This window comes from Chiloscyllium plagiosum, unplaced genomic scaffold, assembly GCF_037043375.1.
Source record: "Chiloscyllium plagiosum isolate Xiang-an unplaced genomic scaffold, Cpla_swu_hap1 HiC_scaffold_5, whole genome shotgun sequence".
In the NCBI taxonomy this organism is placed as follows: domain Eukaryota; kingdom Metazoa; phylum Chordata; class Chondrichthyes; order Orectolobiformes; family Hemiscylliidae; genus Chiloscyllium; species Chiloscyllium plagiosum.
In genome coordinates this window covers 40298596-40317720 of record NW_028270143.1, presented here as the reverse complement: position 1 = coordinate 40317720, position 19125 = coordinate 40298596, and the positions used below count along the sequence as shown (strand labels likewise).

At 40.6% G+C, this 19125-nt stretch overlaps 1 protein-coding gene across 1 annotated transcript in view; it reads left to right on the top strand.

Moving 5' to 3' along the window:
• Positions 1–13446, top strand: part of cunh7orf78 (chromosome unknown C7orf78 homolog) — a 28540-nt gene extending 15094 nt beyond the window's left edge. Inside the window, exon 5 of the mRNA XM_087986837.1 lies at positions 11660–13446. Coding sequence (XP_087842963.1) covers positions 11660–11851 — 192 coding nt within the window. The 3' untranslated portion in view covers positions 11852–13446. The remainder of the gene's footprint in view (positions 1–11659) is intronic.
• The last annotated feature ends 5679 nt before the right edge of the window (positions 13447–19125 follow it).

The following is a 19125-nucleotide window of genomic DNA, read 5'->3' as shown; positions in this document are numbered from 1 at the left end:
CACCCGAAACGTCTACTCAACTGCTCCTCGGATGCTGCCCGAATCGCTTGCTCTTCCAGCACCACAAATCCAGAATCTTTTAGCACCCAACCAACTTGATCAGTAGTGCTTGCGGAGCCACTCTTGGTGTTGGACATTGAAATCCCCCACAAAGAATACATTTTGTGATCTTGCCACCCTCAGTGTTGCCTCCAAGTGCTATTCAATGTGGAGGAGTACCGATTCATCAGCTGAGGGAGAATGGTACTTGGTAATCAGCAAGACGTTTCCTTGCCAATATAACCTGAAGCCATGTGACTTCATGGGGTCTAGACACAATGTTGAGGACTCCCAGAGCAACTCCCTCCTGACTGTATATCACTATGCTGCCACCTCTGCTTGGTCAGTTTTGCTGGTGGGACAGGGGAAATCCAGGTATGTTAATGGTGGTGTCCAGAGCATTGTCTGGAAGGTACAATTCCATAAGTGTGTCTTTGTCAGGCTGATGCTTGATTAGTTTGTGAGCCAGCTCTCCCAGATGTTAGTAAGGAGGACTTTGCTCGGTCAACAGGGCTGCTTTTGCTTTGGTAGTTTCCAGACTCTGGATCTATACTCAATAGTCCATCCAGTTTCATTTCTTTGCTGAGATTTTACTGTTCCTCGCATGCTGCCTGAACTGCTGTGCTTTTCCAGCACCACTCTAATCTAGACTCTGGCTTCCAGCATATGCAGTCATTGTTTTTACCCTCTGTTTCTCCTTCACTTGGGGAGGGAACCCCAGTGAGAGGGGCTTTCATAGGCCACTACTTTGTCTGCCAGTCATTGTTCTGATTGCACCCAAATGGGTCAATTTGAAGCCCTCCCATCCAAATTCAGAATATCCAACTGGACAGTAAGGGGTCACCACTAAGTTGTGCCTCTCCACATGCCCATCTCTCTTGCCACCTCCAGGGAGGGGAAAGTTCCACCCAAGTCTTAGTTTGAGGTCAGCCACTCAGCACAGAAATGAGGAGACATTTCTTCACCCAGAGATTAGTGAGCCTGCAGAATTCTCGGCCATAGAAAAGCAGGACTGGCCAAAACATTGAATATTTCCTAGAAGGAGTTAGATATAATTCTTAGAGCTAAACAGATCCAGAGGTATAAGGAGAAAGCGGAGTTGGATGATCAGCCATAATAATGTTGAATAAGGTAGAAGGCTCAAAGGGCTGAATGGCCTACTCCTAGGCCTGTTTTATATGTTTTCTATGTTTAACCCCCACTCAAAAAGACAATAGCATTGATTTGCAGTACTTCCTCATGTTAAGCTGAAGTAGCAGCGTTTATCAGACTTGTGAATTAACCCTTCATATGTTAAAGTTGATCTTCCTTCATGCTTTCTCTCTAGCTGCAAATTCCATTCTGTTCTATTACCATGATGTACGGGATGTAAGTTATGATTTGTCTGGATAGCATGCAAATTAATACTTTTCACTGAATCTCAGTACATGTGACAATAATAAATCAAATCAAATCAAATCAAATCAAAGAATTTGTGTTTGTGTCTCTGGAGCAAGATTTAATGCAACTCCTTCTGACTCAGAGCATGTGAGTGTTTTTGCACTTTCGGAGCCTACCTAACTTGCCAAATAGAATTAGCATAGAGTAGAATAGAATGAGGTTTATTGTCACCCATACTTAAGTACAGGAGTACAGCGAAATGTGTATAATGTTGCCACACAAGGTGCTATTTTAGATACAAAGTACCTATGTACAAATCTTAAGTACTAAAATAGATTAGGTACAAAAATAGAGAAACAAAGAGAAAAGCTAAAATTTCTACATTTCAGTTCTTCATAGCATAATTTTGGAAGATAAAGAAATAAAGATAAATGTCACAGTCCTTTCAGAGCCTACAGTCCCTCCACATTGTGGGTTTTTCACATGTGCTCTTGCTGTCCCTGCACTGCTGGGCTCAAGATCTCTGACAGGGACTGCACCGGGCTCAAGTCCACCAGCCAACTCCTCTGGGTTCCCAGCTCATCAGCCCGCTCTGCTTTGACCCGCCAACCACCCTACACCAGACCCTCAGCCACCACAGTGCTGCCACTCTCTTCATCAGCCAAGGTAGGTTAATTAAACACTAAAATACATAAAGAAAATGAAAAAAGAAGAGGAAATAAAGAGAAGCAGACAGAAAGGATGAGTCCCTGGCTGAGCCCAGACACTGCCTACTCCAGCATCACCTATGGAAAGATTAACGCAGAGCTGGAATTGTGGCTTTGATGTACTTGGAATTAAATAAATTCAATGTCTCTGTCTCAGGAGAGTGTAGTAGAATACATACCTCCACTAGACCTTTGTGAAATGCATTTTTTTCCAAGTTGTAATTGTTATAGACCAGGCCAGAAACCCTCAAAATATTTTAAGGAGGGAGCTTAGACCCTAGCTTTTTCTTATTTTAAAGGCAGATGTTAAGTAGGTGGTTCCAGGTCTGATGTAACAGGCCAAAGCACATGGCCTTAACCAAAACAGAATTTATCATTGGAAATGAAACACAAACAACAAAAAGAGGAATTTAGAATAACTTAATTATTGGAGAACTTAAATGATCCGATACAGCAACTTAACTAACTAACTGTTCCAAACCAGTAACATCCCATACACACCCTTTGACAAAAAGGTGAATTCAAACACAGATTCTTACAGTCAGCAGGGAACAATATCCAAAGAGATTTCAGAGAAAGTCGGTTAGGAAGCATTTAATGAGGCTTGCAACCTTTCTGGTACTCACACATCTGTGACTGTTACAGCTAAAAAAAATGAGAAAGCTTGAACTGGAAGAACTGGCCATTCCCTTTCATATTGTTAAACTGTTTTCAGGAAATAGTGACTCAGTCTGGCACACTAGTCACTTTAGCACCTCTGCCTTTCCAACCTCTCCAAAAAAACTCAGGACAAAATAACCTTTTTTAAAGTTTCAGCATTGTCACAGTAATGAATGAAATTATTGCATCAGGTTAGACCACCCTAATCCCTAAACCTGGAATTAAGAGTCTAACTATGATCATGAAACTGTTGCCAATTGTTGAAAAAGCTACCCGGTTCACTAATGTCCTCTAGAGAAGGAAATCTACCACCCTCACCTGGTCAGATCTATATGTGACTCCAGAAATACAGTATATGATTCTTAACCCGTTGACAATTGGAGATGGACTATAAATATTGGCACAGTCATTGATGCCAACTTCCTGTTAACCAATAAAAACAAATTAAATTGTAGCAGAGAATCCCAGTTTCCTTTCCTCACTCTCACACTTCATAAGAATAAGCCTGATTGATTTGGACCTACTTCCACAACTGTAGTCCAGCAATTGCTGGAAATCCTGAGGCTGCATTGAAGGAAAAGACCCAGCAACACAACTCCCTGTCCCTTAATTTTCCTGATCTATGTGCCTGATACCCATTTCTCAGGAATAAAGTCCAAAAAAATTCATCCTTTCATTTCGAGCCACTTAGGATTTTGTTGTTCTGCACTTTCAATCAAGACATTGTTTAAGTTATATTTCTCTCAATTTTTTCAGGAACAAGAGTTGCAGCACAAACAACCAATGAACGCCAATGATTCAGCAAGAAAGGAAATAACTCAGTAATACCACTGCATTTTCAGTTTTAATGCTGGAAATCACCAAAATGTTGCAATACACTAAATATATTTCAGGACAATATTATAAAATGTCACATGAATTTCTTAGAGTAGTGTCTTCAACCCAACCATCTACAGCGACTTCATCAACCAATTGTCCAGTCATCAAAAAGTGGGCATGTCTTAATGATTGCACAGCGTTCTGCACCATTTGTGACTTCTCAAATAGTGAAACAGTCTTTATTCAGCAACACCTGGAAAATATCTAAATTAGGACTGACAAGTGGCAAGTAACATTACAGCTGTAGAAATGCCATGCTCACAAATTGTTTTTTACACATTTCTATCAAAGTCAATCCTTTCTCTATCATTTTATCTTATTCTACAAGAAGCTGTTTTATAGACTGAGGGAACCATCGAGAGCCAAGATGGGCAGAAGATTGCCAGATGGACTGAGCTTAACATCAAGCCAACAAGCCCTTTCAGATAACCAGGATCATTTCCATGGTGACAGAGACATGGATGGGCCAGCTCACTCTGTCTTCTTGAATGAGCATGAAGGCAAATAAAAAAAACTCAGCATCTTCACCAACTGGTTCTTTCTCCTCTCTCTGCAGGCCCAGTGCAAAAGGCTGCAGCCTGAGACACACAGCTTCAATCTCTGCGGAAGAAGCCTGTGAACTTTCAGAGGATCTACCCGCTTGATTTTGATTTGATTTGATTCATTATTGTCACACGTACCTCGGTACAGTGAAAAGCTTTGTTTTACAATGCCATACAGGCAGATCATACCATATAAACTGTGTAAGGGTAATAGAGCAGAGCAAGGAATACCAGGTTACAGCTGCAGAGAAGGTGCACAAAGAGCAAGGTCAATGTTTGATTGGAAATTTGAGATGTCCATTCAGAGTTCTAATAACAGTGGGGAAGAAGCTGTTCTTGAACTTGTTGGTATGTGTGATTAAGCTTTTGTATCTTCTTCCCAATGAAAGAGATTGGAAAAGGTGGTAACTGAGGTGGGAGGATCTTTGATGATGTTGGCTGATTTCCCAAGGCAGCGGGAAGTATAGATGGACTCAGTGGAAGGAAAGTTGGGTTATCTGATGGAATAGGCTGCGTTCATAACTCTGTAGTTTTTTTATGGTCTGGCTAGTGCAGTTGCCATACCAACCCATAAGAAATCCACCTCAGTGGGTATTCTGTCTAAATTGGTCTCTGGAGCTTAAACTGGTGAGTACATCACTAAATGTCCGCAGCTGGTTGAAGGAGAAACCCTCAAGGTCTTTGACACTGAGGACTGCAGCAGTCAAGATGCCTGCAGAAGATGTAGCTCAGGAACCAATCACATGGTCAGCATACAAAAAGAGAGAGGAGAATGTCAGGGAGGTATGCAAGAGGCCCTCAATAGACTAGCATGAAAACTGGAGGAGTCGCTCTGTATTCTTACAACTGTGAAGGCTTCACTATGCGAGTCATGGAAGGGATGGAGGCCACCGTACGTGTACAAGTAGAGCAGAATGCTCAAGGGTTGCCAGTTATTATCTTGGATCTGCACGCTAATAATGAGCGATGTGCTCAGCACTAAGGCAAGACGAGAGGAAAAAGGCATGTTGATCTCATTCCAGTGCCCTTCTTTTTCAAAAATACACTGTTATGTCAGCAGGCTCCTAGCGGGGGGAAGACAACAGACAGGAACATTGGCAGCTTCAGCTAAGGAGACTCCTGTGCCCTACTGTTCCACCTCCCCTCTGCCAGTCACCCTACTGCCTCCAGAAACTGAGGCCAGGGAGGTTGAGCCTGCACCTATGTAGAAACTTTCACCATTCCTGGGAGTGCCCCAGGCCCAGACCTGCCAGAAGACACCCATCAATATCTTCCAAGTCAGCAGGGAGTACAGGTCAGCTCAGCCTTGGAGCTCAGACCAACACCAGGACATGGTGGAGGAAGAACAAAGAGGAGGTACCACACAAACATAAAGGATTGTTCAATCATTATATCTAATGTTCATATTCATGAATATATGTCCATCTGCACTGTTCTAGCATTTGCTATAGTCTTATTGTCCCAACAGGACATGAGTAGGACAAAAGACAAGTAGTTGTGATGTGTTTCAATCACTCATTTCAAAACTGCAACAAATAATCAGCAAAGTGGGTTACTAGAAATTGCCTCAGGGAACCACACACCAATAAGATGGGAATTACAGTCAAGGCACTTCCAAAGAGTCTCGGGATGTTGAGGGTAACAGGTAATATCTGGGGCAAGAACCAGGGCCTGGAAAATCCATTTGGTAGATCCCACACATGTGTAATAAAGGAGCAATGGCAGAAGCCGTTACCCATCTACAAGGCCTAGGAGGGAAAGGTCACCCCCATGGCTGAGGTTTTCATTGAGGGATAGAATATTCAAGGTTGTGACTTGGGTATTAGACAAATCACGTATCATTTTATTATAAATGTGGAACCAGACGCAAGGAACAGATCCCTATTTTACAGCCCATGGTACTGGAAACATTGCCAATAAATATACTGAAACAATGCAAGGTTACTGTGAAAGCTCACTGTATTCTGCAGCACTACAGAGATTCTAAGGCACTTAAGGAGCAGTCTCAGAATATGGGTAAGTCAATAGACTCCCTGATGGGACTGATACACCTTTGGATCATTTTAACGCAATTATGCAGGAGCCTGAGATATCAAACATCCATGTTTCACAGCTGCTTTGGAGTCCGTGTTTGCACATGAAATTTAGCTTTTACAGAGATGGAGAACGAGACTACATTTGAAAGGAAAATACAACACATTATTGCGACGATAAATATAAAAGTACTAAATTTTTGAAGAATGTAGCATACAATAAGCAGAGGACAGGCAGCCAACTGCTCAAATGAAATAATGATAAGAACAATAATCATCTCAGTCACCCTGAAAATAGGTTACCATATGATTCTCCCTGATCTCTCTGGCTCAGTGGACCATTATAATGTCCTCTTTTTGCTGGTTATCCTGGCCCATCTGAGAATCCTCAGCCTCATGCTCCTCCCCAGACATTTACACTTGTTCCTGCATCTCCCCCTTCGTCACACATTTGCCTGTGTCTGAGACTGTGAAGGGTTCAGCACAGCACTAGGACGTGAGATACTCCAGACGTCTCATCTTCAGGAGGTCGATGGTCTGTTCTGGCTTTAAGGAAGAGTGGATAGTGTTCAATCTTTCCTCTGCAGCAGTCTGAGGGTTTCTTAAATATGTCTTCAGCCAGCTGTGGAGGGAATGTCCCTGTCACCCGAGCCTCAGTAATGGATGAGATCCCTCATGTCCCAGCTGCCTGACTCTGCCTGACAAGCAGGAACAAGTTGAAGTGGCGGGCTTTCATAAAGACAGTATCAGTAATTACCCAGATACAGTTCTTGAGAGAACAGCCCCTTGCCATCAAAATTGCAGGAGACTAGACCCATGTTCCACTGTTGCATTATCTTCTGACCTGACAGTGTCCCTTCGCATCCTGACCTCATGTAAGCAGGTTTAAGAATGTGTCAATGTGGTCTTGGCATGAAACAACAGCCGTAAGGACCCCTCACCACATATTCCCACCCAATGCCCCCTCCCCTGGCCTTACCCTGAAGCCCTCTCTGAGCACCCTTTGTCTGGTGTGTGAAGATGCGGCATAAACTTGCACTCTCACTGCCACTGAACCGTATTCACTGAAGACCTAAATAGAAACACACACTATTTTTTATTGTACACTTTTTTTATTGTAAGTCAGAGAAGTGAATTTTTCATAACATTATGTTCAAGTTACACTGATATATCTTCATGTTTTGCATTATTGTGTTATCTGTTCCTTTAATAAAAAAAACACAAGGTGAGTCTTATCAACTATCAACGTGTGACAGAGTTGGAGTAGTGCAAGCTGTAGATAGACTCCTAAGCTCTGCTTATATCTATGGTGTTGAAGAAAAACAAAAACCACACTTAGTAACCACTCTTCACAAACAGATCAAATTATTTCATGGAGTTATTGCGATAGAAACAGTGTACTGGGCAACGCCTTCTTGAGGTATTTGGATGGATTATTTATAACGACCATTCTTAGAATAATTGATACTGGGAAATACATTAATTTAAGAAAATTCCTGTTACAAAATATCACTAATGACATACTCATACTACTAAATTGTTGACAGAAAACTGTTCAAAAGTTCTTCCAAATATTGAAAGGTATTAGCTATTTATTTTTGTTTGATGCAACTTGCTTTATTATGGTTAACAATGATTAGATCTCGCTTTCATTAACTGAATGAAATGAGCAGAAGGCCCAAGGATCCTTCTCTTAGCAGTTGAGCAGATTTTAAGATAAGGCACTGGGTGACAGTAATGTTTGATAATACACGCTTTTTTGTGACAAACTTTTCCGGCAATTACTGCTTCTGTTCTGATAATTTTTGGTTGTCACAGAAACTTCACATTAATCAGACTTTGAGAGTTGTTACAGGACAATTATGTTCAAAGAACTAATATTAGATCAAGATTTTGATACTTTATATATAGCTTCATACATCTATTAGGAGTATAATAGCTCAAGATTGTATATTACCAAGTTTAAACTGTCAACATGGTGAAATAATTCCACAGAGACAGTATTCAGTCACCAACCCACCCTTCATTTACATGTGGAGAGTCATTGGCACTGATCCAGCTCCCAGAGTAAACAGGATGTCTGACACGCCTGCTCTTATGTGTCAGCAGGGCTCCATGATTGGACCAGATTAACAGCCCCAGTCAAGGAATTCATGATATATGAGGTCCACCTGGCTGACCTCAATATAATCACTACACAAGATTCCACTTTAAAACTAAATTGAATGCATATTCCACACAATTACTGAAATTTTACAAGTCAAGCGTTCTTTGAAAGTGTTAGCTGAGGCACATTGGTTGCATCTCTGCCTCTGAGTATGAAGATTCTGTAAATAAATCACAGAATGGTGTTGAAACTGTCTGATTGGAAATGTCGAAGGTCTGTCCACCCTCAGATGCCCTTTGTACTTTTTGAAGGAGAGCAGTGTGTTCTCCCTGTCTCCTAAGTACCATTTATTGCAGACTGCTACAGGATTGAAACAAATGGATGGAAATTATACGAGTGATGAAGCCACAATATGTAATCTCCATCAGTTCTTTATGTTCCAAATCACACATAATAGAACAATATAAGGACATATGAAAATTATTACACAAAATGATATAAAATGTTTAATGCAATTATACATTTCCAGTTAAAAACAATTATTTTTGTACCTCAAAAATTATCACATTTGCTGTGACATTCTCTTCACAAATAATTTTCGTGATTAAAACAGTGGAAAAAGAAGCAAAACTAGTGGAAGTATTCATTTTATACTTGCTATCATTCAGGTAGTAATAGGAGTGTTACAGGCACTTTGGTTCCTAGAATCCTTAAAGTGTGGAAGCAGGCCATTCAGCTGTCATTAACCCTCTGAAGAGCATCCTGCTCAGACCCATCCCCCTCAATTCCCATGGCTAATTTACCGAGACTGCACACCCTGGTCATTACAGGCAATTTAGATGGCTAATCCACCTTTGGACTATGGGACAAAACCACACAGACACAGAGAGAATATGCAAACTCCACCCAAATAGCCATCCAAGGGTGGAATCAAACCTTACTCCCTGGCACTGTAAGGCAGCAGTGCTAACCACTGAGCACCCTGTCAGTGCTTTCATAGTTGCAGTATGACTCATGTACTTTGTGTTGTTTTTTTCGCATGGGATTATGGGGTGGTTTAACCCTGGAGCCTGGGGCTGCATTGTAAATGTTCCAGATATTTCATTACTCCCACTCAACAGTGCCATCACAACAGATTATGTTGGTTGCAATACGTTGTGATGAAATCTAAATTGGTAGCAATGCCCTAATTAACCACGCATTTTTTCACAAATCAACAGATTATTTTTAAAGCTTCAGTGGTTTACTGGATTTTAACCTACCATAGCTAAAGTCATTTGATGGCTATGGTTTCTGTTTTCTTTCCTTGATGATTTTGATAGAAGTGTTATTTTAAATACAGAAAAACAACAAGAGCACATATTCTAATTTTCTGGGCAGAGTTCCAAGGGATTAAACACTTCTCTGTCTCTTTGTATGTTCCCCAACCGGATTTATTTTCATAAGTCTGAGTTTATTATATGCACACAATGTTCTTCTGGCAGGATTCATGTCAATGAAAGAAGCCAGTCAATGTGGAAGCAGATTCCTGTGGCGCTGTAGCAAGGAAACTAATGCATCAATAGAAAAAGGTAATGAGTTATTTAAAAGAGGCAAGAGCACCTTGATCCCTTTACCAATGTTTCTTGAAGGCTCCAGTCATTTTCCATGTTGCAGCCCAATGAATGGTCGCCAGAAGAAAAGTGGGGCTTTGACTTTGAATACTTGTGACCATTTTAATGGTAGTCCTGACTGGTATGGGGAAGGTGCTCTTAGTCTGAAACCCTAGGTGTCTTATCATACAATTATTACAATACTCTTTACTCAATCCCTTTGGATTTCAGTTGGAATCACAAAAGACAGTGATTCTACTCAATTCTAATCAGTAAGATGCAGTGCATGGAATTTTCTGGCTCCATCTGGAGCCTTTAAAATGGTGAGGAGAGGGTTGGGGTGATGTAAAGGAAATTGGTTAAGTAGAAGCAAAATTTCAGTTTCCCAAGCTGCAAGCATTTAACTCCTAACATTTCTAGTCATTCATTGAACTTTCCCAGGAAATGCAGCTGAAGGTGGATGCTTTGTGTGGTGAGGACGTGATTAAAGCACTAACATCTGCACAGGACCATTCACAGATCGATGCAGATGAGAGTTCATGACTTGGGACGAAATCTTTATGCAGGCTGAACCACCCAGTATATAAATGCTATATTGCAGGGGGTAATATAGGGAAGTAGATGATTGCATGATTCACATGATTGCAAAACAACAGTAAGAAGATGAGCACAAATATTTTACATGTATCAGTATCAGGAAAGGGGAAAAACAGTCATGGGTTATAGAGGATGCACCTATGTGTCCAGTTATCACCCCATTGTTTGGTAAACATGGGCCTTTTGGGAACTAATTTACTGAAATTACAGTGGGGAGAAAGCCTTCTTCTGTGAAGTGCGACAATACTTTTATGCATTAAAATGGACAAGTTTAACAGGAAAGATTTATAAAGATGTGCAAAACTAATGGACCCTGGATCAGATAAAAGGAATGAGATAAAATTCAGATTGCCACTCCACTCACTTCTTCTATGCATTGAGTGATCTCTGCTTTGCAAGCCAGGAATTCCAATCTCAACTTTCTCCAATAAATGTGAACTGCAGCTGAAATCAAAATCATTCCCTGTTGTGCAGTGTAGTCAGGGGAATGTCAAAGTACACCCTTTCTCAGCAGTCAGTGTGCCAGCTTCCAAGGTTCAAATGTCCAAAAACACAGATAGATACTTTACAAATGCTATGAAAGGTAAGTATTATAAGATATGTGTGGGGCAATTAACTTTGCTATTTTTGCTCCCCTGTCTGTATTCAACTTCTTCTTTCTGATTTTTATTTGGGGAATGTTCAACGCTGTCTTATGTTGATTGTTAGATTACAATTCTTCCATGTGAATGATAAGGATTTTTTTTCACTTTCACCATGCGTGTTAGCAGATTAACCACCCATTAGATATACCAAGCAATCTACAAGGGAACAATAAATTGGAAAGCTATGATAGGCAGCCAATCTACAGATACTTTGTAGAGATATGAGGGAAGAGGTAAGGGACTGATATCTCTCTGATCAACAGGAAGCTATGTGTTGAAAATTATTTCCCAAAGTACAGATATATTTTGTGGTTTTCCCTGTGAAGGGTGTACAAAGACAAGTGCTAAAAATCTATTTAACTCTACTGAAATGATCTAGTGGGACTGAATGCTCTCACTTATGCCAGCTGGCATTCACGAGTTAACATGTTGTGAAAGTTACATTCAATTAACTATTCCCTTGTCACCCTATGTTACAGGTAATGACTTTCATTAAGTCCAAGTGCAGCAAACCAGTCGAAAGGAAAGGGGACTGCAAAGGTCTAAATCTCTCCCAGCCAGAAAGCTGGAATACAATCACAGTTGAAAAGCATCAAAACTACAGAATCTCAACCAATTTGAAAAAATTAAGGATTGTGAAATCAACTGTTCACCAACCAATATCAATGTAACTGATAACCTATACTGTAATGGGCACAAGGTTCAATTATCTATTTTTTGCAAAGAATTCAGAGACTGATCCATTTATCTGTTTATAACTTTTATCACTGCATTAGTAATTCATATTGCATTTAGTCATTAGTAAACTTACTCTTTGTTAAATCAAAAAAGCCTGGTAAATTTGGTTGCTTTTAAAGCATGAGTTTATTTGGGTATGGGAGGAAGACATTCTCTATGGAAGGGGTCCATTTAAACCAACTTTGTTGGTACAAATGGTGGAGTGGATGCTTAAAGAAAGAGTGCCAGTTCATCCTTCCTAACCTGAAAGCTTAACAACTCCAGGTATTCCATTTGGAACTGTCATGAATTGGGGAACCTCTCGGATATCTAGTAATAGTATCCTAAACACGGCAAAGATGGAGCTGTTCAATCAGAAAAAAGAAATTCAAACTGGGAGGTGGGAGTGGTGGCCAAATGGTGTGGAATAGCATTGGAAGGATTCCCTGATGGAGTCCTGCTGCCAGGCCATTTTTCCAGGAATGGCAGCTTCATGTTGCCCTGTGGGTGTCATAACCCCAGGCCCAATGGATAGAGAAACCACCATGGAGGCAATCCAGTGGTTTATCTGGGAGGGGTCTTCATTTCCAGAGACTCCATATCCCAGTGAGGAGGCCACGACTGTAAAGACTGCTTTGTAGATTTTTATGCTGCCGTTGATGTGGTTCTGATCACAGTTCCCTACCGTTTAGTCCTGGTACAGGAATACAGTTTTCAATTTCTCTACTGAGCTCCTGCAACCCTGCATGGGTCCTGACATTGTAGCCAAATCCTAGCCACATGGCTAAACACCGTTAAACAACTTAAACAGAAAGAGAAATCATGAAGTGAATTTTTGTTTCCAACTCAAAGTTGAAGGTCTGAGAAATAGAAAGTACAAGAGCTCTTGTGTGCAAAACATTATTTTCTTTACATTTGCTTAAATTGTTAATTTACATCATGAACTATTATAGATGGGACAGAGAGTAACCACAAAAGAAGTGTCTAAAATGTTAAAGGACCGACACTTTATACAAGCACTGTCCAAGTTCTTTCGTCCCAGACATAATTCATGAAGCAGCAACCGTTTGAAATTCTAATGCAGTGGCCAGTTAGCATAGCAAAAGTACAAAATAAAAATCAAACCTTACATCAGATGTATAGTTTTGACTTATTACATGCATGAAATGACTATTTTTACGAAAAGGGGGAATATATTTGATCCACCTTCAACATTGCTATAATAACCGTATAGAATTTAAATCTGAAATTTTGCACCCAGCAGTTTCTTATAACACCCAGCATCATTTACCATAACTTCTTCAGACATTCCAACATCACCAACTTTTAAATTGTTGCATTAAGTTAATAGCCAAGTAGTTCCTTTGAAGTCTTTACCATTTTGGTTATCTTTAGCACCAATTGGTACTCTGATTGTACATATACATGAAAATATCGCGAACAAGATTGCACTGTTAAGCACATTTAACAAAGAGACTCTTCTTGCCAAGAAAATGAATAATCACAAAGAGAAGTGCAAAGTTGTTGGTAATGTTAATCCACATCTATAGGAAAAAATGTTCCTTTAGTTTCCTTGAGAAAGACAGAGATCTGCAATAAATGTTACTCAAGAGAGCAACTCCATGACAAGCTTAAAGATACGTCTTGTCAAAAGTACTGCTCCCCTGGGTGCCATCAGCATCAAAGAAGAATTCCTCATGTCAGGAGCGCACTCACATTCTCAGCATAATGTCACTTCAAACTCTTGTCAGATGACAGTTTTAACCTGTGCAGGTTGTACAACTATCCCTGAACATCGAAGTTGACCTGGGATAAAAATCGCAGCCCCAGTTTTATAACTGCAGAACCTGAAACTAAACCCATGTTGGCACTCGGTTGCTATTAGCAGTGACACAACCAAAGAGCATTTACTGCTGAATTGTTTGTGAAGAATGATAAAGAAATTCAATCCACCTTTTTTATTCTGCCAGGACAACCATTGTTTGAGTTGAATGCAAAATCAGTTTTATTTACAGATTGCTAACGCCAGCTAAGAACAACAGTGCTTAACACCTTGGATGAAAGCAATAGGATATTTTAAACAGATTATTAACATTTTAGTCTTGTACTTTGCAATATTCCTTTTGAATTCTAAGATTGCTGTCAGAATTCTTTTACCAAAGTATGCACAATTTTACATGGACAGTGGGACTGAATATTTTTCTCACTGTTGGCAGAATTCTTTGTCAATTATAAGAAAATTTTCTAGCTGCTGAAACTTGTAATCAAGAACTGATCAAATTGCTGTGTTCTAAAGAGTGTAATCTATAATAAAATAAAGGAGGCCCACCCCTTAGACTGGAACTGACATTCAAGTGACCTCATAAACTCTTCCAGCAGACTCTTCTTTCATATTTCTGGTAACCTTTTTATTCTCTCGTGGTGTTTGGCATCACTGTCTAGGTCAGCACTTAATGCCCCTTTCAAGTTTTCCTTGAGAAGATGATGAACTGCTATCTTGAAGCGCTCCAGTGCATTTGGAATAGAAAGACAGTTAATGCTGTCAAAGAAGGAAAGAATGACAATATATTTCCAAATCGGGATAATAAGTGGGTTAGAGAAGAATTTGCCAGTGGTGGTTTTCCCATATATCTATTGCCCTTATCTTGGAAGATGTTGTCAATGGAGCCTTGGTGAATTGCTATAGTGCGTCTTGTGGATGATATATGATTCACAAGATGTAGATTGCTGCATTTATAAGCTGCTACTGAGTGTTGGTGTTGGAGGGAATGAACTTTGGTGCCAGTCATTTGGGCTGCTTTGGTCGAGATGATATCAAAATTCTGAGGTGTTGTTGGAGCTGCAGTCATCCAGGCAAGTAGGGAGAATTCTTTCACATGCCTGACCTGTGTCTTTTAGATGATAGGTAGGCTCTTGGAGAGACTGGGACTGAATTACTCATTGCAGGATTCCGAGCTTCTGACTGCTTTTGTAGACACAGTGTTTGCATGGTTAGTCCAGTTGAGATTCCGATCAATGGTAAGCCATAGAATGATGATAATGAGGATTCAGTGATAGTAGTGCCATTGAATGTCAGGGGTCAAAAGTTACATTGTCTTTTATTGAAGATGGTCATTGCCTGGCATTTTTGGGCACAGGTGTTACTTGCATTTTCTAAACTTGCAATATCTAAACCCAGATATTGTGCAGGTCCTGCTGCATTTGGACAGAGATTTCATCAGTTTCTCAAGAATTGTGAATGGCGCTGAACAATAGGGACTCATCAACATACATCCCCATTTCTGACCTAATAATGGAGGGAAGGACATTGATGAAGCAGCTGAAGATGGTTGGGCCTGAGGCACTCCTGCAGAGATATCCTGACGCTAAGATGGCTGATGCCCATATAACACTAACCAGCAGGGAATTTACACACCCACCCACACAACCCACCGATACCCATTGACTTTAGTTATGCTTGGGTCCTAAATGACACATCCGATCAAATAAGGCATTGATATCAAGTGCAGGAATTCAGTACTTTTGTCTATGTTTGAACCAAAGTTGTACTGCGGTCAGGAGCTCAACAGCCCTCGGAAACCCAACCAAATGTCAATGAACAGATTATTGCAAAGAAAGTTCTGTTTGATACCACCATTTTTGCTTCTTTCCATCACTTTAATGTTGATCAAGACTTGACCGATGGGGCAGTAATTGGCAGGGTTGAATTTATCCTACCTTTAGAGGAAAGGACATAGCTGGGCAATTTTCCAGATTGTCTGGTAGCTGCTGTTGTACCTGTGCTTGAACGTTTTGGCCAGTGATTCAACAAGTTCTGGTGCATACAACATCAGTACCATTTCCAGTGTGTTGTGAGTATTAATAAAACTTTGCACTATCGAATGTCTTCAGCCATTTCTTGATATCATGCAGAGTTAATCTGGACATTTTTCAAGATGTCGCTATGTTTTTCTTACATTCTATATCTTCCATGTCCTTTTCCACAGTAAATACTGATGCAAAATACTCATTTAGTATCTCCCTCATTTTCTGCAGCTCCACACGAAGGCCATCTTGCTGATCTTTGTAATTCAGAAAAGATTTACAAGGATGTTGCCAGGGTTGGAGGATTTGAGCTATAGGGAGAGGCTGAACAGGCTGGGACTGTTTTCCCTGGAGCATTGGAGGCTGAGGGGTGACCTTACAAAGGTTTACAAAATTATGAGGGGCATGGATAGGGTAAATAGGCAAAGTCTTTTCCCTGAGGTCGGGGAGTCCAGAACTAGAGGGCATAGGTTTAGGGTGAGAGGGTAAAGATATAAAAGAGACCTAAGGAGTAACTTTTCCACACAGAGTGTGGTACATGTATGGAATGAGCTGCCAGAGGAAGTGGTGGAGGCTGGTACAATTGTAACATTTAAGAGGTATTTGGATGGGTATATGAATAGGAAGGGTTTGGAGGGATATGGGCCGGGTGCTGGCAGGTGGGACTAGATTGGGTTGGGATATCTGGTCAGCATGGACGGGTTGGACTGAAGGGTCTGTTTCCGTGCTGTACATCTCTATGACTCTATGACGTGATGAATTGATTGAAGAATGAAATCTGTGATACTGGGTATCTCTGGTGGAGGCTGAGATGGATCATGCACTTGGCACTTCTAGCTGAAGATTGTTTCAAGTGCTTCAGCCTTATCTTTTGCACTGTTGTGTTGTACTAATTCATTATTAAGGATGGCTGGAGGTGGACCCTCCTCCTCCTCTTCCTGTGAGTTCTCTCATTGACCACCATCATTCATGGCTGTTATTTCAGATATTGGTGGACCTGGCGTGCATTTCAACTATTTTTGTTTTTATTTCTGATACCAGCCTTTGTCATTTACTTATTTATGTGTGCTTAGTGTTGCACTTTGAGATAAACCATGTGCAAGTACTCTGCCTGAATAAAGTGGAATAGCAGTTGTTTAGCTGAGGGATTCGAGTGTGATTGAATCATTGCTTTTTAAAATTAATGTCATAACACGTGTTGTAAATGCTTTTTGCCAAATCCATGAAAATAAACTGAGTGCAGAATTGGCCACCAGAGTCTGACTTTAATGTGTTCAAGTTCACAAAGTTAAATATCACACAACAGCAGGCTATAAATACCTGATGAAGGCGCAGCACTCTAAAAGCTAGTGATTTCAAATAAACCTGTTGGACTATAACCTGGTGTTGTGTGATTTTTAACTTTATCCACCCAGGTCCAATACCGGCAATGCCATATAAAGTTCACTAACACAGACGCAAAATCAGCCCTCAAAGTGATCCACCAGTGTGATATTTCATATCAAATCAACACTGTCCCACCTTATGCTCCTTCATAACTAAAGTTTGGAACAGCTGATCAAATAACAACTACCACAGAATACTTTTATGTCATGCAGCTATTGTGTTTCAGGTAATTAACATTCAAAGTTCTGACTAGGAAAGCCACATGGGGAAGTTACATTATTGTAAAGTTGAATCTTAAATTCTTGAGTGTGCTGGACTTTCAAAATTAAAGAGAATAATTTGTTGGAGTACAGTTAGCAATTTTCACAAACAAGCCAAAACAAAAATTAGTCATATTCAATAATTAACAAGTAGATAATATGACACCAAAACCTATCAGAAAAATAGTGATTGATAGCAGTCCTTGCTTGGCACTACAGTCTCGAACACTCACTCTCTCCACCATCACTGTAGGACTATGTGTAATATCTACGAGATGCAGTGCAGAAATTCACCAAGGCTCCTTAGACAGCACCTTCTGAACATAGGACCACCACCATCTGGAATGACAAGGTTGATACCATGGGAACATCAGCGCCTGCAAGTTCTTCTCTAAACCAATCACAACTCTTACTTGGGAATGTATTGCTATTCCTTCAGTGTCATTGGGTTTAAATCCTCGATCTCCATCTCTAACAGTATTGCAGGTCTACTTACAGCAAATAAACCGCAGCAGTTTAAGAAGTCAGCTTCTCAATGGCAACTAGGGATGTGCAATAAATGATGGTCCCCAGTGAATGGTGCCTACATCTCTTGTATTTAAAAAAAATGTCATTGGTTTCTGTGCTGGAAATAGTTATCCTTTCAAAATAGTGAAGTTACGGAAAGTGCAATGGACTACCATGAACATAGTGATATATGCCATGAAGTTTTGTAGGTCTTGGCAGATTTTCCCAGGCAGTGGAGCCATTGTTTGAGAATGGCAATGGCCTGCTCCACAAAGTTGCTGTTGGCTACATGAGTTTCATTGTACAAACCCTTTCCTTGTAGAATCTGATTAGCAGCCTTTTACAGAGAGGACAGCCCTTGTCTCTAAATAGCACTCACTGATTCAAGATCGCAGGATGATAGACTGTTTCAAAGTGATGTGAACCTGACACAGGCATCCACTGGTGTGGTGCTTTGTGAATGGTCAGATAACAATGGCACATTGATAGAATGAAAGCTTTCACAGTTCCTGTGCTTCTCCTTGTCCACTTGTGGGGCCTTTAGAGTTGCGTGTAAGCGGTTCTGAAGTCCGTGCAGCATTGGGAACCTTGATGAGGTGGACTACCCTTATGCTCACTTATATTGCTCCAAGAGAAAACTTTGAAAATGCCTCAATTTGCATATGAGGGCCTCTCAGATCCAGGGATTGTTGAATAGACTGGATGAGGTTCACTATGTCTCCTAAGGCAAGGAAATCAAGGGAAGTGTGTAAAATATTAATTATATAAATTTGCAGAGCACTATTATACTTTGGAAGAAGTCTGTGTGTTTGTTCTCCAAGGTGTCACTGCTATCCCTTGTGTACCCACTCAAATTTATCTCCGAAGATTTATTCTGAAGGCACCCTGCAGCTTAACAGCACTTTCTGAAAAATAATTAAGGGTGAACAACAAGCCAGTGGTGTTTGCATTCCACAAAAGAATCAAAGAAAACATGCCAGTCATGAATACTGCTCGGGTCCCGCAGAACCTTCACCCTGCCAGCAGCTGGCGTCACACTTGGCTGCAAAATAGTGCAATCCACGATAAATAGGAAACAGCTGGAGGCTTGTGTCTTACTAGTCCCAATGGGACAGAGTGCAGGCAGATCACAAAACACAATCCCCATACCCCAAAACAAGTACAAGCCACAAGCACAGGGTAATTTGTTGAACTGGACTTGCTGCAATTAAGGTTGAGATTTTCATGAGCTCAAATTTGTGGAGTGTGCAAGCTGGAAAGCTGTCTGGAGG